Below are 26,657 nucleotides of genomic sequence, written 5' to 3'. Positions count from 1 at the left end.
TTAGCCTTCTTAATGACTTTTTGAGTTTGCAGCAAGTGTGTTCTCTACTTCTCCTTCAGTCACCCCGTTTTGGAAGCATCTTTTGGCTTGAAAGAAAAAATTAACTAGAGCGAGCAAATAAAGCATCCTTCAGACAGGCACTTCTCTACAACTCTCTACAAATATGATTTTTATTATGGCTTTTATTTAAACATGCAATATTAGATGCAAATGATTGTTATCATTAAGCAGTTCATTTCCTGCATTCAAGAGTTTTTGTTTGTTTTTAATGCAGCAGTTTGCGCCTTTCCCTCCATTAATTTAAGGTGGAAATGTTTCATATCAGAGGAAAAACAAGGAAAAGAAAACATCATGCAACACCTGACAGTTTTAAAATATATTTGAGTATCACTCTAAACAATTAAATAATCATACCACTATTAAACCCCTGCTTAGCCAGATCACATATGTACATTTTCTTTTCCTTTTTCACTTTTGTCCAGACTCGAAATAATTAAAATAATTTTACCAGACAGTCTAATACAGTAGGTTACATCTGTGCCTTTATGAAGAATGGAAACCTGATAAATCAGTTCATTCGGTACGTCAAATACTGAGCAAGCATTTTCAGCCAGCTCTTATATTCTCCACTTTATTTCAAGTCTTACTTTCACTGAAATGATCCTTTTATGCATTTTCTTCTCAGAGTGCACCTTAAGCTTTTTCAAATGGTCTAAAATTCATTAGTTAATTTAAAGGTCAGTAAATGTATCATATGAACATTAATATAGGTATTTAGACACTTTACTGTAACTTTCAGCAAGCTGACTATAGAGATCATGGCAGATGAATGTTTATAACTACTGAAAAATAATAAAGCAGCTTTCTAGGTGTTATACCGTATACAGCAGAATTCTTCTGGCAGGCTGTCAGAAGTGTAAACGCTAGTGTGACATCCCAATGTCAACTTAATAAGTTAAAACTTTTGATCATCATATCACAGCAAAAAGATGCCACTGTGAGGGATGGAGGGGCATGACTTTGACATCATAATATCTGCTTGTTCCAGCCATGTAGCTTCATCTTCTGCACTGCAATGTTCACTGCACGAAGAAAAGGGCTCAACAGGAGTTCAGAATCAGAATGAGAGAAACTTTATTAATCCCACAGGGAAATTGTGCATGGAAGAATCAAGAGGAGCCAACTGATCGATGCTGAGGTATTTTTTGTATAAATAGTTCCTGTTGGTGACAACAAAGGTTTTACTCAAAGAAAGAAGAAATGCTTTGTAACATGTTTACCATTTCAACCTGCAGGCTTTTACAGATATCACACTGTTTTGGTCGGCACTTGCTAATGGACTGCTTGGGATGCTTGAACTAAGCTGGTGATAAGGACATTAACAAAGTATCTATTAGAGTGATCTGAAAGAGCTTTGGATGGAGCTGAAAGGCAGAAGGATGCTTGATGTTTATTTCCCCCGATTTTGCAGGATGAAGGCTCCTGGGACACAGAGTGTGGGTGGCTGCCTGAACACCAACACACAAGAATATATTTACAATTAGGAAATGTATAAACATTCTCATTTGAATTCCTGCAGACAGGAGACTGGAGGCTTAAAGGTATCTGCTGCTTTGCAGGATAGTTTTTAGAATGGAACACTGATCATTTTTAGCTGGTGTGAGAGTTTGGGAATAACACTTCTTGTGCAGGGGGAGACTGTGTAGGAGAAAGAACTGCAGATGGAGCAGGCTAGAGTTTTATGATGAGCCAAACGTCTGCTAATTAGGGACAGGTCAGTCTCTGATTGGATTTTTCTATACATGACACAGAAGGATTTATGGGATTCATAAGTCAGAGAGTGGAGCCAAATAGGTGTAAGCTCATCTCTGCATTCCAGATAAACTTCACATAAGGTGTCTCTAAAGGCACCAAAGGTAACACTGAATTCTGCCAGAAGGTAGTTTTTAATATTTGGGGCTCTGTCTTTTATAACTTTCAGAATAATATCTACAGTCCATAAATCTTTTGATACCAGCTTTACAATTGCATAGCCGTATCTTCACCAGATTGAAAAATGCGCACAAAAAATTGGGGATAAGTATTAGTGTAATTATTATAATTTTTGAATGAGAAAGTCAGGCGTGGCATAGAAGTATTTGACGGTTGTGGAGGACATGTATGAGGATAACGAGACAGTGGTGAGGAATGCGGTAAGAGTGACAGATTGGTTCAACGTGAGGGTAGTATTACATCAGGGATCGGCTCTGAGCCCCTTCTTGTTGGCAATGGTGATGGACTGATTAACAGATGAGGCCGGGCAGGATTCTCCGTGGACTATGACGTTCACAGACGACATTGTGATCGGTAGAGAGAGTGGAGGTGGAAGAGAGGCGTGAAGTGGAGATATGCTGTGGATATAAGAGGAATGAAAGCGAGAGAGAATGCATGTGTGTGAATGAGAGGGAGACAGGTGTAACAGTGAAGATGCAAGGTGTGGATATAGTGAAGGTAGATGATTGAGAGGTGAGCAGTGAAGGAGAGAGCCCGGGCAGGTTGAAGTGGGTGGAGACAAGTGTCAAGGGTGATTTGCGACAGAAGGATAGCAGCAAGAGTGACAGGGAAGCTTTACAAGATGGTATGAGACCTGCTATGATGCATGTCTGCACTGACAAAAAGACAGAAGGCAGAGCTGAAGATGCTAATATTTCTGTTGCGAGTGACAAGGACGGGCAGAATTAGAAATGAGTACATCAGAGGCGCAGCTCAGGTTGAGCAGTTTGGAGACAAATTTAGAGAGGCGAGGCAGAGATGGTTTAAAGGTTTGCTGGTAGATGTGCAGAGGCGGTACTGTATGTTGGACAAAGAAGATAGAGGGTTGAGGTTCTGATTTCCTCTTTCTTCATGAGATAATGTTGCTTGTTTTTGTCGTACCTCTTTCTTGCAGCTTTTGGGTAGGATGCTATCTGAATCACCAAGGTTCTGCTTAAACTCATTGATGTCAGCTTTGGTGTATTGCTCTTCCAAAAAGCTTCTGGTCTTATAATAGGTGGGAGCTGGAGGTTTGCCCATCTGTTTAATTCTTAGAGCAACCCTTGGGGGACTGAGGCTCAGTTTCAGGAGTGATGGCAAGTTCTTCCCTGACAATTGAAACTTTTTCACCCCAACACTAACCCGAAATAGAAAAATGAAAGTTATAGAAATCAACAAAGGAAGCTGGTAATGTCACACTAACCAAAAAGCCAAAAAAAAGATCTGAAGGACCAGAAAACTAAATCAAGAAATGACCTGAGAAACCAAGAAAGCTGAAAAGGACAGGAATGCACACCAATAACAGCGCTGATATGTCAAGAGATGAGTGATGGGAAATTTGCAGTTCTTACAGACTGCCGTATTTGGAAGGCGTTTAGCTTAACTATTTGACTCGCAGGCAATTTTTCTTATATTGTAAAAAGGTAGAATTTGATAAAAGTCAGGAAGCTTTTTAGGAAAGAAACTTTTCTCACCTGTTTCTCTACCTTTCTTTAATATTTGAAATCATCATCACTCTTTGTCCTTCTCTCAGTCCTTTCTCCTGTTTACAGCATGAGGTTCAGGTCCAGCTTTTCTAATGTCAGGGACTGTTGCCCTGCTCCAGTCGGTAATGATCCCGTTGCTGTCACAACTGTCACTCCAGCAATCAATCAAACCTGCCTGTGTGTGAGTTTGCGTGCCTCTGTCTATGTGTGTGTTGATTAGTATACTCCATTAACTCTTATGAAATTCTGGCACCAGGCCACGGTGCCTGGGGAAAAGCACTTATGGAACGTCAGGTTGCTATGTGAGTAATCGGTTTACCAGTGCCAGAGGGAGATAGCAAGGGGAAAATAGGATTTTCAAGCCCCACAGCCAACAAGCAAATACCCGGAGCAAACAGTGTGCAATGGAGATGATTAAAGAAAATGGATTTTCAAGTATACAAATATGTTGTTAGTCCGCTTAAGTCTCCACCTTTGCAGGTTACATGTGCCTAGCTTTGTGTGTCTACCTGATAGTATAGGCCGGTTCAAGACACAGACATGGTTCTGTGAACATGAACATGAAAATCTCAGCTCAGCATTTTGCCCTTTCCTAACAACCTCCTCTCACACATGGCATACTTGCTGGAATGCTTTAGATTTTGTTTCCTCGCACATGTCACAGTATGCATATTTAACTCACTGAGATTTTTGGCTGACTTCAGCATCTCTCCTGGGATGAGATAAAGACCAAGCTGTCAAATAGTGTCCCCTCTGACAACCTGGCCCCAGGCTGACAGAGAAGATATGATGATGGTGGCCATTTTGGGGCCAGAGCAAGGGCAGCTTAGGTCTGGCAGGGAGCTAATGATGCTAGTTTAATGATTTCTGCTGTCAGATGACAACACCTTGCAATGTAACAAGCAGATACAAATTGGATTCTCGTCTCCTATAGCATTTCATCCACCTGCATCATTTATTCTTAATTTGTTTGTCCTGCCAGCACCGAATGTAAATTTCTGTTTTGATACAAGAATGAGTCATTTTCTTCTGGGATTTCAGGATCATTGAGTGTGTTTGCATTTGGTTTTTAATCCACCACGTGTAGTGTAGATTTTGCTGGTTTACAGTCTTTTTGTAGTTTATAACTTTACCATTAAATCTCAGAGATTGAATTAAAACCCCAAAAGACAAAAACAATATGTTTTTATTTAGAGTTTTCAGTAAATCTGTAAGAATTTTATTCAATATCTCAAGTCCATGAGTAACTCTCCTTCTGGTTTAGAACAGCAAAGCATGGAGCTTCTCATTGCTACCGAGCAAAGCAGCAGACAAGATGCTCCATTAAACTTGGCTTGATTGGGCTATCAGTTAGAGACTGTGTGCACCGAGAGACATTGAGTTTATTCTGACTGCTAGGCTAACTGACAGATATTGACCAGCTTTTTCCCACTGTGGTTCCTTCGTTTCCCACTATGTGTTGCTCTGCTTGAATGTGTGTGTGTGTGCGTGTGTGTGTGCGTGCGTGCGTGCGTGTGTGTGTGTGTGTGTTATTGACTACAGCCTGTCCAAAGTTCTGTCAAAACTAACTGATTGATTGTAAGACCAGCAGAATTATTCTCCCACACTACTATCCCTCAGGCCAAATAAATTAGTGTGTGAGTGTGTGTGTGTGTGTGTGTGCGCGTGTGTGTGCGCGTGTGTGTGTGTGTTTCATCTTTGTGGTGTGTGAGCATATGACCATTTGCTTTGACAAGCTTCCCCTAATCACCTCCACCGCTCTTCTTATCGCTCTGATTGTGCTGTCAATCACACCAACGTTGTTTCTCAAAAACTTCAGTAGGATATTTATCAGTAAAAGCTAAATTAGTTTTACTTAATTTTTCCTTGTTTGAGCCATCTCTGCTTTTCACTGACTGAAAACACACGCGCACCAGATCGGCAGATAATAATACGCATTCTCTTCTTTAAAATTCAATTTTGCACACATGCACCGTTTGAATTAGCCACCGGATTACTCTGAAGTTAAAAAAGGACATGGGGGAAGGCAGTGGCACACACCCACTCACTTCTCCAGACATCCTTTCCCCTGAAAGACTCGGTCACGGTTAACCTTCAGACATCCTCTACACAAATGTCTACAGCCTCACACACGCACAATATTCTCCTATCTTCCATCTGAGATGCGCAGGATCTAACTCCTAACATATACAATAGAGACCAAGGGCATAAGTAAAGGGTAGCAGTTCTAATCTAGATTATAATATACAGAATTGCATTGTTTGCTTATTCTGTACCTATACCGATGAGTAAGTTCCTGTCTAATAGAGAATGGCTGAGCTAATGGACAGAAAATAATTTTAATGCAGATCAGATGTCATGAGTGACACGACAGTGAGGCATGAGGGCGACACACAGTGAGTGACACAGGGTTCTGTCACACTCAGAGACACTTTCTGTCAGTCAATCTCTCCCTTGTTGATAAATATCCCTGACAAGGTAGCAGCATTGGACTGATTTGAAGGGGGGGAAACAACCCTCTGACTTCATACGCTGGATTAAATGTCTCTTTTCATGTTTTTTCCTCATTGTCCGTTAATTCCTTCATCCTTAGCCTGAGACGCGCATTGACCATTCCCATGCAAACGCTGCTCCTTCATTCAACCTTCCCATCTCCTGTTGCTTTGTTCTCCATCCTCTGAAGTCTTTTCCTCTCCTTTCCCCCCTGTAGGTATTTATAAATGAATGTGTTTACAGAGCAGAGGAGAAGGGGTTGGGGCGTGGAGGGGGAGGTGAACAGGGCTTATTTTAATTAACAATCGCCTGGCCCTCCGTAGATTTGGTCAAAGATTAAAACTCGTTAGGATTGATTCTTGCCTCCAGCCTTATTAAGCTATGGCCCCGCTGTGGCTTGACATAGTTGGAGAGGAGGGAAAGCAGGATCAGGGCTAGGGAAGGAGTTTGGTTTGACGATGGATAGTTGTAAAGCTGACAGACACGGGAAAGGCGAGCAACAGAAACTAAAAGATCATTTTAGAACGGATTATTTAGAAATAAAAATCATAAATTAGGATGATAACATTTCCATTGCAATACTCAAACGTCTAATTTACTTTTCATTAAAAAGCACAAATTTGAATGTCAAAAAGAACTTATGTCTCAGGTGGGCATTTTTCATATTACTAGACAAAAGCGATTGTTAGGAAATGTGCATTAGCAGGATTTGATTGGCAGAATAAGCTTTTATAATAGGGCAACCAACGCCTACAGAGTGCCGAAGAGCACTGCTTGAATTTGCCTGGCAAATGCATTACTGTCTGAAAACTAATTCATCATCTTGCACTTTGCTTCTGTCCTTCCCTTGCCACTTTCCTTCCTTCCCAGCTTTCATTATCACATCCTTCTCTCCTTCCCTCAGCAATGTAACCAGTGTGACAGATAAGCCCTAAGTGAACCACTCTGAGCATTTCTTTATGTAAGCATACGGCCAACTCACGTTGGCAATTCTGGCAATTCCACGAGGAACCTGGGCTGAGGAACGAGGGTGAGATCCCAAAAAAAGACAACTAGTGTCACACATTTCCTGGCACATCAGATGACACATTAAATCAAGGCTTTTAATTAGTGCCACTGGCCATTACAGTTCTAGCTGCAGCAAAAGCCGCCATGCCTAGAAGGTGACTCTAGGCTAAACTCCCTTTGACAAGCTCAATTATGAAGGCAGTCTATCCCCTGAAATCAGTTTGGTCTGACAGTTGTAAATTATGATTTTCACCATGGGGGCTTTGGCTCCGTCAGGACTCTGAGTTATGTGTCATGAGGCTTCCAAACCATCTAATAACTTTGATGTCAAAACCTCTACCCTCTCTCACGGCTATCTTTCTTGATCCGAACAAAGTCCATCGTGACTTTAAGCCTGGCACGGCTCTCAGTGCTGTGCTATTAACATGACTTATTACAAACAGTGTGTGTGTGTGTGTGTGTGTGTGTGTGTGTGTGTGTGTGTGTTTGTAATAAATAATCTGTCCAAATTAAGTGTGCAATTTGTAAGACTGTGACTTTAAAAGGTTAAAGAATTAAACACTTCGAAATTGAACTATTATCAGCAGAATATTAGCAGATAATTTATGTAAAAACAAGATACACTAATCATGCGAAACGTTATGATCACCTGACTAATATTGTGTCGGCCCAAAAGAACAAACAACTGCGATGCACTGTATATTCTAATACCTTTCTTTCAGAACCAGCATCAACCTTTTTCAGCAATTTGATGTACGTCCACATCTGTTGGATCAGACAACATGGGCCAGCCTTCGCCACCCACGCCACCGCCCCCTGTTGTACTTCACTGTTCCATCCTTGGACTACTTTGTTACATTCTGACCACTGTAAATGTTCATTTGCTCTCTAATATATCCTACCCACCAACAGGTGCCATGACGGAGAGGTAATTAGTGTTTATCTCTTCACCTGTCAGTGTTCATAATGTTACAGTATGACTGATTTGTGTATATGTGTACTCTGCTGCTCAGAAATCTACTGAAGAGAGTCAGTGTAGCGTCAAGTTAATCCCAGTCAGAAATGAGAATAAGAAGAAGCAGCGCAGCCTGCTTTGAGATCTTTTCTACAGTCTGTTATTCTGACCACTAGTCAGTCATGGTGAAAGACTGGCAGTATATGAATGGAAGGTAACAGTAAAGGCAGGCAACAAACACTGGGCAGCAGGCTGAGTGAGACAGAAGATCAGTTTGCTGCAGTTACTGTACGTTTTCTTTTAAACTCCAAGGGAGTGACCCCTTTCCTGGTAACTCCCTGCAACCACCTGAGACTGTGCCAGTTGTTTTGACGTCCATAAGCTATAAATTAATTAAAGAAAAAAGGATCCTAACCCTGCTGTCTGCTATTGACCTGTTCTACAGTAATATATTCTACATATTGCACCTTCAGTAAAAGGCTAAAAATTGCTCCTTGTGGCAAGCTAAGCTGGTGTATTTAAAATGAATAGTTCCCTTTTGTCCCTTTTGTAAGTGTGTGTACATTTTCCTTTATACGCGTGTGTCAGTAAACCTTCCATTTTGTGCTGACTGTTGAAAGGTGGGCTATCGGCTCAGATGCCTAACAATGGAAGATGATGTTTTTCTGACATGTCTATCACGTGTTTTACATCCTCTGAACACAAGCACATGCATACACAATATTTTCTATCTGTAGCTGTCATTCAGGAAAAACAAATTCCATCACTTCTTGAGCCCTTCATAAAGATTTTTAGACCTCCACATGCAATATTTGATCCCTTAAAAGTGTGAGTGGATGTGGCAGATGATCCAAGCATGAAGACAGAAGGCATGGAAGAGGATGAAGGAGGAGCAAAAACTAAACATTTTGCTAAAATTTTTTAATACATGACATTTACCAACCTTGTCTTCCACTTCAGCGCAATGACTCGCACACACTTACTCTATCATATCACTAGCTTTTTGATAGTATTCTGGATTTGGGAGAGAGCCAAGGGAAGCTTTATTAAGTTGAGATAATAGCAATGTGCATATGCGAAGACATTGTATGTCTGTGTGTGTCTGTAGTTGATATGATTCCTCTTGAGTGTGGATTGTGAGGTGGAAGAGGAGATTACTGCACCACGCTTCTATAATTACCTCTCATCTCTCAGCCAGTGCTCTTACACACAACGGGGAATGCCAGGCTACCGCACACTCCAACACATGCACACACGCAGTGGGGTGCACTTCTGTACAATGTTGCAGGCTGAGAGGGAGTTATTTCTAGAGGGCTACATTTCACTCAAATTGTGATTGGAGACCGCCCACACTGCCTTTAAGCAACACAGGTCAGCCTCGCTCCGAGCACGCAAACACACACAGAGACGCACACACACTCATCCCGCTGAATCCCGTTCACCAGCTACTGGTAAGTAAGAAGAATGACTCACCTGTAACCGTCCTTCCCACACACACACACACAAAACACCTAAGAACCCATTTTCACAAGTCATGCACACACATCACACTGTAGACTTTTTCTGCTTGGTCCCAATAATGAAGAAAAGTCTCCTATCATCTGTTCTGTCTCTGCTGCACAAACTCATGTGCACTTTGGGCCACTTTGTGGTCTTCTGCTTCAATAATATAGAGAAGAAAATGCCATAAACTAAAGATGTAATGAATACAGCATACAAGTTGCTTCACATTTTCTTGGCAGGAGCCTGCCTTAATCACCATGCAAACTATCAGGACTAAGTATGACTTAAAGTTGACAGCGACTTGCAAAGATGAATTAACCATGCTATTCACAGCTTTGAAAAAGCCGTTAATAACTATGCCAGAAGTAAATTGCTCCAGCACAGTGAATGACTTAGTACCGCTCTCTCGCCGCCTTTGCTCAACTATTAAAATAGCAATATGACTTCTTGTGGACAGTCAGACACAGGGGGGCAGTTCAGCAAGCTGAAGTGAAAAGAGAGAAGGGGATAAAATGATGTTTCTGATAGCTTAGATTAACATTACAGAGAGTTTTGTGTCCTGCTCTGTTACATTTCTAATCTAATCCTTATCTACATCAAACTCACATATGAAAATTCAAGGAAAAACAAGAAGAAGAACGAAATGCGGAACGAAAGAGGAGAAAAATAAGAAAGCTTATGGGTGTTTTTAAATTCAGCAGGAAAAAAAATAGTTGCTTTGAACTTTCAACAATGGGCAATAGAAAAAGTGTAGCTGCTGCTTCTTAGATCGCCCACGCATACTGTACATACCTGCACACAAAATATTCACAGCACGCACACTGTTGCAGACACTAACATCAGGGCCGCAGCAATCTTTTCCTAATTTAGGATGCATTAAAAATGTGACAAAGCATTGCTTAGCTGCTAATGCGTGGAAGAGTGCAAACGAGATTAAAGTGTCGCCTTCGAGCCTGAGGCATACAGCTGTCTGGACTGGACAGGGACAACTTCCCTTCGCAGGCCTGAGATGTGTTCAGGCATGAATGCGAGCAATTTATTTAGGCAGCTGGCACTTAATAAGCAAAACGGTGCACACATAAGCAGGGGGATGCTGTGAACACGCTGACTATAATGTGACAACTGACGGCAACAGAACATCTCGAGGGAGTGTTTAGCTCTCAATGGGCACACACACACAAAGCATAGGTATGCACAGGGATGCTCGCTTGACACTCGATAAATTGGTTCATTATATCGCTGTAACACTAATGTGTGCCGAGTCTCATCTGTGCTGACAAAGTGCTACGAAAGGTGCTGTCTCTAGCTCACACGCATACATGCACACACAACAGTTTCGTTTCACTGTAGCTGGCACTATTGGACCAAGTTTATATTGATATTAGCCGCACTTGATAAAATATCACTCTCCTATTTTATTTCATTTTTTCAAAAGGTCCAAACTTGAACACAATAAGAGCACCGAGACATGACAGGTTCCCGTCTAAAGTGATAAAACGTCAAAAAGAGAGAAATGTGTTGGAACTTCATAATCTGGCAACTGGCTCCGGTCAGCCAAGTGATATATACCCGCAGCGCTTTTAGCACCAGTGGACACAGTTAGAGTAAGGTGGTCCCCCCCATCGCTGAGCCAAGCCAGCAAAATCACACAGTTGATCACACTTAACATTCTTGCAGAAACAGTCCATCACTCGCCTACAATACGCACCACATTACGCAACTACAGCAACATGCAACACTGATACATTTAATGCTTTTTTGTCTTTTCAATGCACTGTTTCAACTTGTCCATCCTCTAACTCTTTTAGCTGACAAGCAAAAAACAATAAAACTATTTTAAAGTACTGATAAAAACAGTGAAGCTCGTTGTCAAAGTATGAAAAATGTGATTTATGCCCCTCCATTAAAACGTTTCTTTTTTTTTTCCCCCAAAAGGCAAAAGACATAAATTAGCAATTTTTTGAAGCATTTTTTTTTTTGAACAGTCTGGTGAACGGCGGACAGGTTGTAACATTTCAAAAGCACCTGAAGTTCGTGTTTTTTCCACAAAATATTGACCTGAAGCAAATCATTCAGCAACCACCGGTGTTACAGAAGCTCACTCACCCGTTAGCTGGTCATAGGATCCGTCCAGTTCTCTGGAGTCCGACAAGCTTTGGTCACGGTTTTTCGCCTTCATATTCCCTGTGTGCGCCGGAATGTGGAACTGTGGGAAACAGCTGATAATGTGTTGGCGATTCTTGCGAAAATAATTGTGGTTTGTTTTTCGCCTTCACTGAGGATGGCTACAAGTATAATGACATTAACAAGTCATATTTGCTTCGTCATGAAGGAAAAGGAGAGAGCCACGCGTGTGCCGTTATGTCGCGTGTCTGTTTCTGTGTGCGCTCTCGGCATCCAGAAGCTGAGTGAACCAAGAGCGCTCCTGGTCGCTACTTTCGCTTGGGCTGGCACGCGCGCGCACACACTTGACTGTGAACATGCGCACACGCAAACAGAAAGAGAAAAGAAAATTCAGAAAGATAAGATTTGACGGGAGGTCTTAAAACATGTAAAAGGTGAATAAAGTGTGAATATGAAAATACGGTGAATCCAGTTTCCCCCGTCTCCCAGCATTAGAGCCCTTTTGGCTTCATTCATGCAGCATGTCAGTGAGTTGGTCGTCTGCCTGAGTCTTTACCATTAATATCACCATCACATCCTCTTCAAATGTTCTCCAGAGCCAGAGCCAGGTCGGATGTGTACAGAGACATCAGCAGGAGCAACAAGGAGTTCAGCGCTGCTGCCAGGCAGAGGTTCTGACTATATCTGATCTATAAATACTCACTGGCACTGGGAAGTCTTGTGTCTATGCTTTTTCTTCCTCACTTCTCTCCTTTTCAGTGTCTTTGCCTCATTTTGCCTCACTCCTGCTCACTTACCACAATATGACATTTGGTCACAATCTGTCAAGCAATCTGTCTTTGATGCCAGAGTTTTCTACATTATATCAGGGGTTGCATCAATGATGATCTGTATCCTTCTAACCATGCTCCATGCATGAACAGTTGCAGCATCATCCTGTGTCACCTACTCTGCATTTGAGGCGATTTAGATGTTTCTTCCACTTGCACAAAAGAGCGCTGTTAACTGTAGTGACCTAGGTGCTACAGACCCCATTCACTATTATGTTTGCTCATCCAGCCTGCTCTCAGGGGAAATCCTTTGACATGTCAATTAGAAAAGTGTCACTGAAAGGTTGTTTGCATGACTTCAGCTTCATTTGGGCTGTCTTAAGTGTTCTGTCTGCAACTGAATATACACATTATGTGTGCATTTATCCCACGCAGTGTGCACATTGTGTCTGCAAGCAAATTGTTAGGGCATGTACCTCTGCACTTGTCTCATATGTAGTGTAACGTGACGGTTATGTAGAGGAGTGCTGCTGATGACAGCTTGCTTCTGTAAGAGATGATTTGGTTCCACATTAATTTTGAGTTAAGTAAAGTCTTTGCTATAATTTATTCTTGTTGAACTGCTCTTAAAAGTTAGTGATTTTGTTCAGCCATTCACTTCAGAAAGCGAATTTAAGAAAGTGTTACTGTCTTATTATGGAATTATTAAGGTGTTTTTCTAATCAAAATAAATAAAGTATTTTCAGTACAAAAAAGGACTGAATTATTAGTTTTGTTTCCCATTAAGGCGTTCAGTCTATTTTTCAGCTAGAACTGCTGGCTGACTGACGCACTGAAGTGAAAGTTTTTATCATCTCCAACTCAAATTTGAAAAGGAATGGAGCCAACCCCACCTCTGCCTGCAGATTTAATAACGTCTATATAAACTTTGTGATCACTTCTAATCACATTGACACAGTTTTGTGCGAAGCTGAGGAGAAAAAAAAAGCAAAATGAAAAAACTGGAGTATCTTATCTCTTATTGAGCTCCTCGCTGTGGTTTTATAACACATGTCAATTTCTGTGTTCTTGCGTGTTTACAGACCAAAAGACACATGGGGGTGACAGTTGCTACCTTAATAAACACTGGAAAAATAAACATGTCTTTGGCCCTGGTATATTGAGGCAGCTTGTCTGGGCATGTCTTTATTTTGTTCCTCTACTCTTATTGCAACTTGTTATTTTTTAATACATTTCCACCAACAGAAAGAGACCTTATCACTGCTTCTTTTACCTTTGCTCATTTGGTTAAACTTGGGAGCAGCAGGTGCATGAAAACATCCTCATATGTGGCGCTCTGGCTACTCATTACCTTGCAGATGCCTTCATGGCTGTTTTATCTGTTGGCATTTATAATTTCATTGTGAAGTACACCGGAAGGACACCAAAACACCTTGGAAAAGAGGTGAGATGAGGTCATGAGGAGTTGGATGTTCCCCCCGTTAAGCTTCATTTGAAACCTGCATGCTGCCAATAAACTGAGGGAGCCCGGCAATAACCGCAAGGCCTGCTTTTTCTGTCATCTAACACCAACAAAATATTTCACAGATACGGACAATTGGATAGTGATTGGATTTCTGTGTGTGGTAAATGAAATGAGACAAGGAGAGGTGGATTCTAAATGAAGCCGAGGAGGGGTGTGCGAGAATGAAGGATAGGGGAAGTGGGGAGATCGATTCATGGCCAGTTAGAGGGGATTTCAGTGATTCAAAGTTATAATAAAGAAAATGGGCAAGTCGCTGATGAGAAGGCTGCCTGTGACTGCAAAGCTAGCCATGTAGACAGACCTAGATGTGAATGTGTGCACGTCATAACTGTGCAGTGACCCAGAGACAACCTTGTTGTATCCCAGAACAGAATAGCAGGACCCAGCAACCAGGCATGATGCCAGCTGGATAGTGAGGTCTGCTGCTGTTTTGTTAGCAAGTTGTTGTTTGCATCTATAATTTTAACAGAGACCATCAGGGACAAACAAGGGTTTATTCATGCTTCTAATTCAAGATTATTTCCTGCTCTTCAACTATAAGGAGACGGCATTATTCATTTGCCATTTTTGTGAAAGGCTATTGAACTTCCCTGACACAACTCTCGGGAATATATCTACATATGCTAAAATGTACAATAATCTCCTCTTATGTCACAGCCCGATGTCAGTGTGCATGTGAAAGAAGCTGCACATTGCAAGATAGAAAATTCAAATCCAGCCCGAATTAGCTGCTTAATCCGAGCCAACCCATAAACCCCCAGCACCTTGTAACCAGATTTTTCACACCTCAAAGGCTCAAACAGGTTACGGACTGTGCTTGGTGTCTGTATGTAATTGATAAAAACTCAGAAGTAGGGAAGCAAAAGAGGAGAAGAAAGAAAAGGCTGTTGAGATGCACCCTATGGCTCCCCCTGCAACCCCAAGGTCAGTCCCCTGTCCTTGGTAACTCTTTCATGAGCCAAACTGCACTGTGAATATTAATAGCAAAAAACTCTGGGAACCCCAAACAAAGATTCATGCATGTTACTCAAGCAGAAAATAATTTAAAAAAAAACAAATAAGAATATAACAAAAAGCACTGTCACAAAAACTATTGGTGTTTTTTTTTCTCTCAAAAACAATATTAGATATTTGGAAATGTTTTTTGCAGTTTCGGTAATGGGAGAAAAAGGGTAACGATTCTTTGCCTGAACACTTCTGCAATTCAGCACAAAAAGATGGAATAAGAAGGATTAGCTTAGAAATAGCTATCGCTGAGTATATTTGAAAGCCTGTAGCTTCTCACAGTAAAAAGAAAACCCTCCTTGTAAAGCAGCTTTATATAGAACTTCAAAGATCTAAATGACACTTCCCTTCATTATTCACTGCAGCCAGCAACCTCCAGCACAGAGCTGACAGTTTGCCCTCAGTCATGCAGCCAATACTGAGTGAGTGATTGATGACGTCCAGTGAGACACACAGACACACTCATGCATGCATGCACGCACACCCTCCAAGTACAAACTGAAGCACACTTATATTTATAGCAATATACACTTTCACATTAAATCACAAATCGGTAGAAAATATTCAAGCTGAATATCTTTATTGATATAGACTGTATGATTTGTTGAGAAGATAATGACGCAACAATGGTCAGTAAAACCAAAATCATCAACTTTTTGAATGATTTGAAATCATCAGTAAAGTTTATGACCTCTAAGTTCCTGAATGGACTCACAAAAACTGGGCACGGTCTTGACAGGATGGCAGATGGTGTCCTGGGGGATCTTCTCCCAGATCTGGATCAGGTCATCAGCGAGCTACTGTATAGTCTCTACTTTGGGCTGATTAATAATGCTATAGAGGTTCTCACTTGGATTCAGGTCTGGGGAACATAGTATCAATGTCTTCTAAAGCCCCGTGATTGGGGATGGGCATTAATAAGATTTTCACGATTCCGATTCCAGTTTCAATTCTGTTTAATGATTCGATTCTTTATTGATTCTCTTATCGATTCTTTTTTAAAAAGGAGAACACTAAGGTCGATTAGCTTAGAAATTTGTTTTATATCTTCTCTTTGAACAAGATAGAAATTTAGGAGTAACATGGCCTTACAAACCCAACAGTGAGATCTTAAGAGATCCAGCCTATGGCTCTTCAATGGGGTGTCACAGGGTCCCCAGGAAAAAAAATTGTAAATGTAAAATAATAAAATAAATATTCTTCTGTAGCAATAACAAAGTATAACATAAATTATTCTGTAGCAATTACACAAGAATATCCAGTAATGTCCCTGCCTACAATTAAACACATTCACTTACCGAAAATCGGAGGCATGTGCTGCAAATGGGTGCAAGCCTTTTACCACAAACTTAGTCACTACTCGGTGACATTCGTCTATCCTGGCCTGAAAGGAGACGCTACCGGTAGACTGCAGCGAGAACTGCCAGCATCTGAGCCAGCCAGACTCTGTCTCTCTCATCATGGTCACCTAAATGCACAGTAATGGCAGGTTTTGTAATAAGGCAGATCGCGCTAACATAATATGCACTGTTAGTTGATTATTTGGGGTGGCTGTATCTCAGGTGGCAGAGCAGGTCAGCCACTAATCAGAAGGTCGGTGGTTCGATCCCAGGCTGCCTCCTGGCTGCATACCAAATATCCCTGGGCAAGATACTAACCCCATGTTTGCCTACTGGTGGTGGTCAGAGGGCCCGGTGGCGCCAGTGTCCGGCAGCCTCGCCTCTGTCAGTGCGCCCCAGGGCAGCTGTGGCTACAATGTAGCTTGCCATCACCAGTGTGTGAATGTGTGTGTGAATGGGTGAATGACTGAATGTAGTGTGAAGCGCTTTGGGGTCCTTAGGGACTAGAAAAGCGCTATACAAATGCAGGCCATTTACCTGCCGCATTAACGGGAGAGGACGTGCAAACGTTACCGCTGCTGCTGGGTTGAGATTCACGAGTCCGGAGCGGAATTAAAAACACGACATTCATTTAAGGTTATCGCGTGTTTTGTGAGCAAATGCTTTTGCATATTCATAGTGTTTCCTCCCTTAAATGAAACATCTACTTTTCAAGTATTGCAAGTTGTCCTGTTGTCATCCGTTCTCGTAAAGTATAACCAAACTTTTGAGCGTTTGAGCCGCTTAGGCGCCGTGTTTACTGCCAGGTAAATGACGCTCCGCAACGTGGTGACGTCATTCGGGGCAACTGGAATCGATAAGGGAATCGTTTGAAAAAATGGCAAACAATTCCAAGGAATTGAAACAGTGGGAACCGGTTCTCAACAAGAACCAGTTTTCGATACCCATCCCTACCCGTGATGGCATATATGATTGTGCAATTCTGGAGGAACCAGAGTACTTGAGCAACAGTGACAGGAACACTACCTGAAAGCAAAACTATTCACTTTTTGGTTGTTTTGTTGTTGCCAGTGCTCCTGTTGTCACTTTCATTAGTAGTTGAAATGGATTCACAGCAGCTTTTGCTTCATAACCAGACAGAACGACAGTTTGAAGTTTAACTTACTTTGTGTTATACTGTTTTGTTTTTGTTTCCTGACTTCTTTTGGCTGTGGGTTTTCCACAGTGCCTGCTCTCCTCCTCTGGGTGGAGCCTTCATCATACCTCCCAGGATTCCCACCTGAAGCTAATCAGACCGGCTGTATTTATGACCAACGTTCTCTACCAGCCTTCGTCAGAATATCTGCTAACTTAGTCGGATCACCAAACCTTGCCATAACCTCTCACTCCTGGACGCTGGTCTCCTCTGCTCACTCACAGCTGGTAACGTTGCTTTGCATGCTCTTTAGCTTCACCTGCCTCCCTCCCTGCACCTCTGCCTTGGATTCCTTGGAACAATTCTCCACTGACCCACTCACTCATGCCCCCCCCCCCTCTTGCATTAGTTCACCAGCTGACAAATGCCGTAGACCACCAGCTCTCCAATCACAGTTTGCCTGTCAGTCCTGTGCGCCTGTATCCAGTCGCTCAGCCCGGAGCGCACTGTTCATATATATTGCATTTAATTATTCCCAGTCTAGAATCTCGTAGCTCATGTTAACTATTCATAGGTTTGTTCACAGTTCAGCTCATGCTAATCACTCAGTCTTGTTCAGAGCTTTAGTTCTTTATTTCCAAGTTGCCTTATATGAAAGGCAACTTAGAACTTGTTTCTCATATACACATATCTATCGATCGATTGATAGATAGAAGATCTCTATAGATCTATAGATATATTTAAATAAGATCCACAACTTCTTCTGAAGGCCTTCGAGAGGTCATTAGACATATGTGATAACAGCAAAGCGAGCACCTAATCGGGAACCCCAATTCCAATTTCATGGATTTTAAGGTGTGATAAATGTAGGGGTGTACTCAGTTTTCCATGTGATTGTTTGGTAATGTATTTACATTATGACGTTCAGTAGAAATATCACATCATTTGTCTGAGCAAGTCACTTTTATTTACAAGAAATGTTTGTCCAGATATATCAAAGAAGTTAATTATTGCCATGAATTGTATTTATTTTTATATATATGAAACCTAAATACAAAAGCTGCAAACTCCACAGCTACAGTTGTTTCATACATTATGCTTTTCAGACCCATACAATAATTTTTTTATAGAGTTTTAATAACCAGGGCAGTAGTCCCCAAACCATATACTGTCATCTAAACTTGAAAAGAGTTGCAGATTCTCTTCCTAGCTCATCCCCAGTCCTTTAGTGGTTTATTCTCATCTTAACCTTGTATTAATAGTTCATTCTGTTTTCATCAAACATGCTCTGGGCCTAATCCAAAGTGACTGTGTGCTCTCCCTCACTGCACGTCCCCACCGTGCTCATTCCCTTCTCTCTCTGCATCTTCATCCAACCCCTCCTCTAAGCCGCTCATATGCAATTATGCAATTCAGAAAAAGGACAAGTGTGTGACCTTCAGAAAACATGAACTGATTCCCTCTCCATGTGTAATCACACTTGACTGAAATCGTTTTCATTCTGTACTATGATGTCGTCCCAGTAAAAGAAGGAGAGTGTAAACCATGACCCACAGGTTAGTTTAGTGTTACAAGGAAGGATTCAAATCCTGATCGTTTTTGACAGATGTCAGCTGGGCTGCAGCTACCGACGTCACCTTTTGCCTGAGGGATGACATCCCCTGAGACAGAGTGGCACACACATGCAGTCGTGCCATAACTTGTCTGTCATCTCAGTGGCACAGAGTGGGTGTCTGGGAATTTATAACCAATCTCTTTACTTGCTGTCTTGCTATAATGTAACCCTGCTTTTGCTTTAGGTCTAGAGCACCACAGAGACCAGCTGAATAATGTTGCATATCTTTATGTTTAGTGGCTCCCAGGCAAGAAAACCAGGTGGAATAGAGGCTTGTATGAATTACTCATGAGTGTAAAAGTGTAAAGTGCATGCTTTCGTTCTTTTTCTTGCTCTTTTTCTCTAACTCGCTGTCTTCATTCATTTTTTTTCCTTACAAGTGTTTTCTGCCTTTTTGCAGTCTTCTCCAGTCCTGCCATGTGTCTTTGTGAAGTCTGTCCCAGACACGTCCTCTCTGACCAGACAGTGGAGTCATTTCTGTGAAAAAGGTAGGCAAACAGACTCACGCAGCCACACACATTAAGGCTGGAGCATATTATTCAGAGGTGCCCTCTGTGATTGGTTAATCAGCAGACAGTTGGTGTTTGCCCAAATCGTTCATCTTTTATGTGCCGTGTTCCTTTTTCAAAGTCATTCGAGTTATTTTTAGAAGGAGCTAAGTTCATAGAAAAAAATAATTTATTAATAATAATAACAACTTAAAAACAAAATTTTGGTGCTAAGTTGTAAAAACAAAATTGCTAAATACATAAAATTTTGGAGGAATATTGAGGAGAGGTAGAGGATATATTCGGCAATGGATGCTATGGAGCTGAAAGGTAGGACTTTAAAAGGGAGGCTACAGAGAAGGTTCATGGATGGAGTAACAGAGGACATGCGGAGCTTTAGTGTGACAGAAGAGGATTTAAGAGATCGGGTGAGATTGAGGCAAATGATCCAGGAGCAGCTGAAGAAGATGAAGAGGACATTATATTTTGGAGGATGTTGATAAATAGCATAATTACAGATGCATTAGGTTTTCTAAAAAAAAAAAAAAAAGAAATGTTCTGACTGAATGCCTACTCCCCTATTTCACCATGAAATGCAATGTTCCTCCATCACAAAAGGTTAGCAGCCTTGGTTGAACATCGAGCATCGTCGTTTTTTTCCTCTGTTACTGTCATCCCTCTCTGTGCTTTAAAAATAAATAAATAAATAATAATAGCAAAATATGCCCAAAATGTATTCAAGAGTCACGCTGTCTGAAAAGATGTGCATGCATTGGAGCATTCACTCAGGTGCACATGTAGTTCCGGTGCTACCCAGGCTAAAAACAAGTGGTATTAAGTGGACCAAGAGGCTGTTGTTTACACCAGAAACCTCAAATTGATTTGCTTATTGGATACCTGATTGCATTGCTCTCAATTTAACCGTCCAAGATGAAACACCGCTGAAATTCAAAGTTAATAGGCATGATTGGAAGCACACAATAATCACTTTATAATCACCTGGTGTTTTCTATTCGGGTGTAACAGTCAATGTTCAAAGGGATTCTACATTGATTTTTTTTTAAGAGCACTGTCTGGTTTCATGTTCACCTCACAGCGCTGATGCGATACATGTCCTTCCATCAGAGAAATGTAACCCCAGCTCATGTACTCAAGCAATAGCAGCAAACAAATACACTGGATCCACATGTCTATATGGATGTAGTCAATCAAAGCGAGAAAGAGAAAGAGGTGGGTTTAATGTCAAGATATTGATTAGAAAGTGAATCCACAAACATCTGTTACCTATTCAACGTTTTTCCACAGCAATCTTATTATCACTTCCCATTTCCCTGATGTGTCATTGATCTGTTGCCTCAAATGAATTGTCTTAACGTTATAAAACCCATTCATATTTTTCATCAGTGTGCCATAAGTGCAAATGGTTTTAATGTGTTGGACAAACACTCAGAATAACAAATCGCCCTGGCTTCGGTGAGGATGGCTAAATAGCCATTAGTAGGGGAGAAAAGCCCATAAAATCATCCTCTGATAGATGTCTTGGGTGTGCTTGGCTGAAGCAGGCGCATGGGTTTTATAGGCACGAGCAGGGGAGGGGGGGAAAAAAAGCCACTAAGGGAGATGAATGGAGAGCAAAGACCGGTGAGTAGATGCAGGATATGATGGAGAGAGCAAACAGGAAAAATGTCAATATGCCGAGCAGACAAAAGGATGGAGTCTGGCGGGCCGGAAACTCTCTACCCCAGCCTCTACCCTGAAAAGTGTTGTCCCATTAATGTCGCCCAAGGGCTGTTTTCATGCTGCAGCCAAAGTTGTTGATAGTGTGGTGGAGGGGGAGCGGGTTTGCATTCCTGCTGTCATAGCTCAGTCTCTCTCCACTTGTCTCCGCAGTGAGAGACAGGAGCAGCAGGCATCTGAATTACCACTACATGGTGAGATGATTTCCTCTCTCGTGATGCTCTTAAGAACCCCCCCTTTTTTTTTATCAGGATGCTCTTTACAACATTGCCGGCTCTCTTACTCATTGTCAATCTAATTACTCTGACCATCTGTAAAGTGGCTGCGTGATCAGTCTGCTATGATACCAGCGCAGAATGAAAAAGATGAATGGGAACTATAGAAATTCGATTTGACTCTATAACATATTAGATAATTCTAACTTCAGCATGAAGACTTAATGGTCAGAACAGCCTTCTGAGTCAAACCCAGCGACACAGATAATGCTCGAGTTAAGTGATTCAAATGCATCGTGTCAAATCAGCCATTGTTTAGTGTGTGTTCCTATGTGTGTGAAGTGTGTTATCTGTTTGTATGCACCAATTGTGAACGTGCATGTGTGTCCTAGGGGTGTTGAATAAGTAATGCAGAGGCGCCTAATGAAAGATAATGTCTAGTTAATGATCTGTCAAAATGAAGTGTTTGGTTATTGAAGAAGGGATCATCTCAGGCTTTAATTTCCACCCTGTGACTCATATTGGAGGATATTACTTCTATGTACACACATATTCACGTGTACATATAGTACACACAAACAAAAGGGAAAAAAAATACAAATACATTTCAGTGCAGAGTTCATAATGCTCAGGCTTTGCCAGCGAATGCGGGTTTGTTTGTGCCTATACGAGAAGTGCCGAAGCATCTCATCAACCACTTCAGCTGCCTGCGGATTAACAGAGGAGATGGAAAGAGAGCACAACAGCCAAACCACCCATAAATGGCCATCTAGCCAACAGCTATGGAGGAAGGATTAGCCTCTGCTTTATTCACCACACATAGCTGTCAGGAAGAGCCCTTACTGCTAATCTTGGCAACAGCTCTCCTTCTCAGTGGGGCCAAGCAGCTACAGAATAATTCTGATTACTTGAAGTAATGAGTGTTGCTGTGATTTACTATAAAGAGACTGAACTGAAACAATGCACAGTCAGGCAGGCCACGAGTGAATGGACTCTTGAATGAAAGACGAGCTAAGAGACAGCACACGTTAAAGTGGATAAACACTGATAAGATGATGAGTGAAAACATGCACGTGGCTTTAAGCAGGGAAAAGAATTGTCAATGAAGAGGTCGCACACAGGTCAGAAGGGCTATTTAATTCTGAAAAAGAGCAGATAGTGGAGGAAAGACAGATGGGAATGCAACAAAGATTGACTGAGCTTCTCTTTGTGTGGCTGGTTAAATTTACAATTAACTAATTCATCAAAATTTTAATCTCTACTTATATCAATATGTAATTTCAGCTGTTAAATTAGGCAAAAATAAAATGCATGCATTTCTTAGAGAATATGAAATTTTGCTGCTTCTTTTTGTAAACTAAAATGTCATTAATAATAAAACACTTTGTTTGAATCTGTACTGTATTTCATTTCCTTTATGGGGGACACTTCCAGAAATAAGATCCTAATGGGACGCAGGCTTCCCAGTTTAAAAAAATGATGACAGGCGACCCACGGAGGTAATGTCTGACACGAGCACAAACAGAGCTAATAAACAACATTATGAAACTAACCCGTAGTAGATGGATTAAATTGGAGGGAAACACAGAGGCAATTGGTGGGTTGCCTCAGTTGAAACATGCTTTTTCAGGGAAAGCAAACAGGATGTTGCTAGACAGAAAGGACAACAACCCACAGAGTGGGGGAAAATGATGGAAACCAACGCAGGCACAGGACAGAGCAAGATACAGTAGATTCCTTTGATTTGCTGATCAAGATAAAAGTCATGCATCTTCTAAGACTAACAGAGAAAAGGAAGTGGTGACTATATTAGGAAATGGCAGTTTATGTATTACAGCTGGTACATCAGCTTGCAAAAGCAGATGTCCACGTGTAATAAGTAACAGAATAATAAAGTATGAAAATTCTACCACTCAAAACTGGAACACAGACAAGCTATATCATGTACTGTATCAGATAACCACATGAAATATTCTCCAAAAGGCACCAATCCCACAAAAAGGGTTTAGAACGTGCAGAGATGAGAAACCAATGAGCTATGGCTACCAGTGTTGGTGTCCGCTAATACTAATCGTAGAAACCTTAAGCTCTGAAGCGGTTTATATCAGAGAGTTATAACATTCAACATCACCAATCTGAAGCAAAGGAAAGAATTTGCTAATCCACCAAAGCTTTTATTTAGCAAGAAAGCTGCATGAAAATGAAACACTGCTCCTTAAACACAGCTGCATAACCAGATTTGGATGAACCCATTTTCCCAGCCTTGTCCACCATCTAGTTATTGCCTACCATGTGACTCCTGAATCCAACTCCTGGGGTCTGGTTTAAGCACAAATCAGTCCGTCTTCTCCACAGAGATTAGCGGTATTGCATCCTGTGCTATTGCTGCTGCTTAACTTCTTTGGTTGTCTTTTTAAACTCACTAGCTTTAAGCTAACAAATGCATGTAGATTCACTTAATTTTACTTGATGTTATGCCCGTTTCCCATTGTCATTTTAGAGATGTTGCTGCTGCTCACCAAAACAATAGTGCCAGACAAAATACTGGATGTGAAATTTTCATTTTATTTGTTTTCATTTATGACAACATATCTCAACACATACTTATAAAATTTGGTGAAGATATTTGGGGTGGCTGTGGCTCAGGTGGTAGAGCAGATCAGCTACTGACTGGGAGGTTGGTGGTTTAATCATTGGCTTCCCCAGTCTGCATACCAAGTATCCTTGGGCAAGATACTAACCCCAAGTTGCTCTCTGATGCGTCCATCGGAGTGTGAGTGCTTAGATTGCACTTAAGTATAGAAGGAAGTGCTTGTATGAGTGGGTGCGAATGGGTGAATGAGGCATGTTGTATACAGCGCTTTGAGTACTCCAGGAGAGTAGAAAAGCACTATATGAGAATCAGTTCATTACCATATTTATCCGGTTCAGTTGCCACACTATTAATCTTAATGACTTTTGAGACTTTTCCTTTGGGAGATTCACATTCATGCTTCTGAGAAAAAAATATTCAAACAAACTGCCATAAAATGTGGTTCAGACATTCATTCCCTCTTTAGATGAACTATAGTAACTCTGGTCATCTTTTGCAGTAGCAGTTCTTTGGTGGATGACCAAAAGCCTTGTGAAGATACAGCATTCATTCAAGCTATGCTTCACACAGTGTACTATTATTATTATTATTATTATTATTATTATGAATGGAAAATAAATGCAGTGAATATATCAGTATCGTTACATTTCCTACTTCTTAATTATTTAACAAGCTGAGATTTTTATGTTTTTTGTAACTGATAATATGCTTGTTTTGTCCATTTAAAAGGAAAATTGGAGCAACATCTCTAAAAGCTGGTTTAGTGCTAGGCAAAAATCTCCTCTTGTGGTGCCTGAGACACAAACTCCAAACCATAGCTGCTCATTGCTGATTGGTTCATTCACACTGACCACTGGCCTCCTAATCAAGTGAAACCTTCTGGATTCTGTACATACATAAAGACTTATACTGACAGACAGGATATTAAATCAGGGCTGGCAGAGCACCTGTTTATAGTATACTTACTGTGATGGATAAGACACACGGTGCAAGTCTGAGGGAAGCTGTCTGATCATTTTAGAGTAAAAGACATGAATTTTGTTTTCCCCTCTGGTTATTTTTCCCTGAGGCTCCACCACAAACTTGGGTTTAATAAAGATAGGGAGCCACAAGTCACGGTCCTCCAGTGCTCCTGTGCTGGCTAGCTCATTTCTATGTTTTCTCTTCTCTTTATTGCTCGCCCTCTCTCTCTTACTATTTGTCACCCAAAACCTGTCTCAGTGCTGGTGACTGTGCATGTTTGTGTGTTAATCACACCTGTGTTTTCAGGGGCGGGTCCTCCTCTGGTGTCCCAACCTTGCATTCTGCACACCTGGAAGTAATGAGCTCACCTGTTAGCAATTATCTGAGTCCCATTCTCCTAATTAAGAGGAGGGAAGACCCTCAGTTGAAACCTGATTGTTGTTTTTGCCCTGCAACTTTATCTTAGCTTCTGTTCTTCTCTTTGCAGAAACCTGGAAGTGGGAAACAGTGAGTTGCTGAGAGAGAGAGATTTCTGTGGATGTGTCTGTGGGACCCTTGCCCTCGCTAACTGAAACTTCTTTGTCTTGCACGTTTAACTATTGTAAATAAATATTTTGAACAATTGTCCCAATTCTGCACATTGAGTCCAGTCTGGACCACTATGACAACATGTTGCTTTCTGCGCACTTTTTTTTTTTTTATCAATAAAACTGTTTCAAATGTTTGTGTTGAATCTTTCTTGTCTCATGAATGCAGCTTTTCATTTTTTCTCGTAGAGATTTATTTATGTAGATGTTTTCTGATTTCAGCCTGCTTCCCATTTAATCATTCTTTCAATGACACAGCTCGAAACTTTGCCGTAGTCTATTGATTCCCAGGCGAGTATGCACTGTAATCAGTGTGCTTTGCTATCCATAAAGGCTCCATCTCTGTGTGTTGTCCCACTTAAGATTGGCATTTTACTTTGTGTAGTCAATAATATTATAAACTAGTGGCGTGTCATCACTTTAATTTATGGAGACTGTGTCCCTCATTGACACCGGGGAATTTAAATGGATTCCCTATCTACTGCAGTGCAACCCAACTTCTGCCCCAAGGCTTCCATCTGTCCTTAAATGCCACCACACTGTGTGTGCGGGCTTATAATGACCTAGCAGTAAAGAATGCACATGGGATATATGTGACACCACTGGCAAAGCAGAGGAGCCATTTCATTGCATCTCACTGACTCTCATAAATCATTTGCAGGCTGAGGAGGTCTACTGCATCCTGAAGAGCTGCCATCAAAAGATTTCTTAAAACAAATCTCATGTAAGTTGAGATCAGTTAATATTTTAATGATCTAACCTTTCTTAGAATGAACTAAATCTACAAGAATTCCACTTATCTCAGCTATTTTCTTTTATTTCTAGTCTTAAACAAAATCCAGTCAGACGCTCATATGATCAGCATTCAGCTCAGCACCCTCCTGTACCTGTTGTGAGGGGAGCGGTGCAAGAGCCAAGCTGGCTCAGGCTTCCTGCTGTTTCCTCCCACAGGGCAGAGTTATCATCAAACAGGGACACTTCACTGGAGTTCACCCGATCTCTGTCACCTAACCACTAGCTTAGTGCCACATGGCCACACAGACTGAAGATTAGGAGACAGATCTATATGGAAGTAGTAGATGTAGTGTTAATCAAAAAACAAGA

The 26,657-nt window shown here is 41.3% G+C and overlaps 2 protein-coding genes across 2 annotated transcripts in view; one reads left to right on the top strand and one right to left on the bottom strand.

Annotated features, from left to right (window-relative positions):
- LOC113035340 (A-type potassium channel modulatory protein KCNIP2) overlaps positions 1-12,143 on the bottom strand; it is a 115,288-nt gene extending 103,145 nt beyond the window's left edge. Inside the window, exon 1 of the mRNA XM_080288116.1 lies at positions 11,563-12,143. Within this exon, the coding sequence (XP_080144242.1) occupies positions 11,563-11,635 (73 nt within the window). The 5' untranslated portion in view covers positions 11,636-12,143. The remainder of the gene's footprint in view (positions 1-11,562) is intronic.
- A 5,036-nt stretch (positions 12,144-17,179) lies between these two features.
- On the top strand, positions 17,180-25,690 carry LOC113035245 (uncharacterized). Its single transcript, XM_080288322.1, has 5 exons — positions 17,180-17,216; positions 17,446-17,642; positions 19,371-19,458; positions 21,349-21,389; positions 25,454-25,690. The coding sequence occupies exons 1-5, from the start codon at positions 17,180-17,182 to the stop codon at positions 25,475-25,477; spliced, it is 387 nt and encodes a 128-aa protein (XP_080144448.1). The 3' UTR covers positions 25,478-25,690.
- The last annotated feature ends 967 nt before the right edge of the window (positions 25,691-26,657 follow it).

This window comes from Astatotilapia calliptera, chromosome 13 (assembly GCF_964374335.1).
Source record: "Astatotilapia calliptera chromosome 13, fAstCal68.1, whole genome shotgun sequence".
In the NCBI taxonomy this organism is placed as follows: Eukaryota; Metazoa; Chordata; class Actinopteri; order Cichliformes; family Cichlidae; genus Astatotilapia; species Astatotilapia calliptera.
This window is presented reverse-complemented; position numbering and strand designations above follow the sequence as displayed.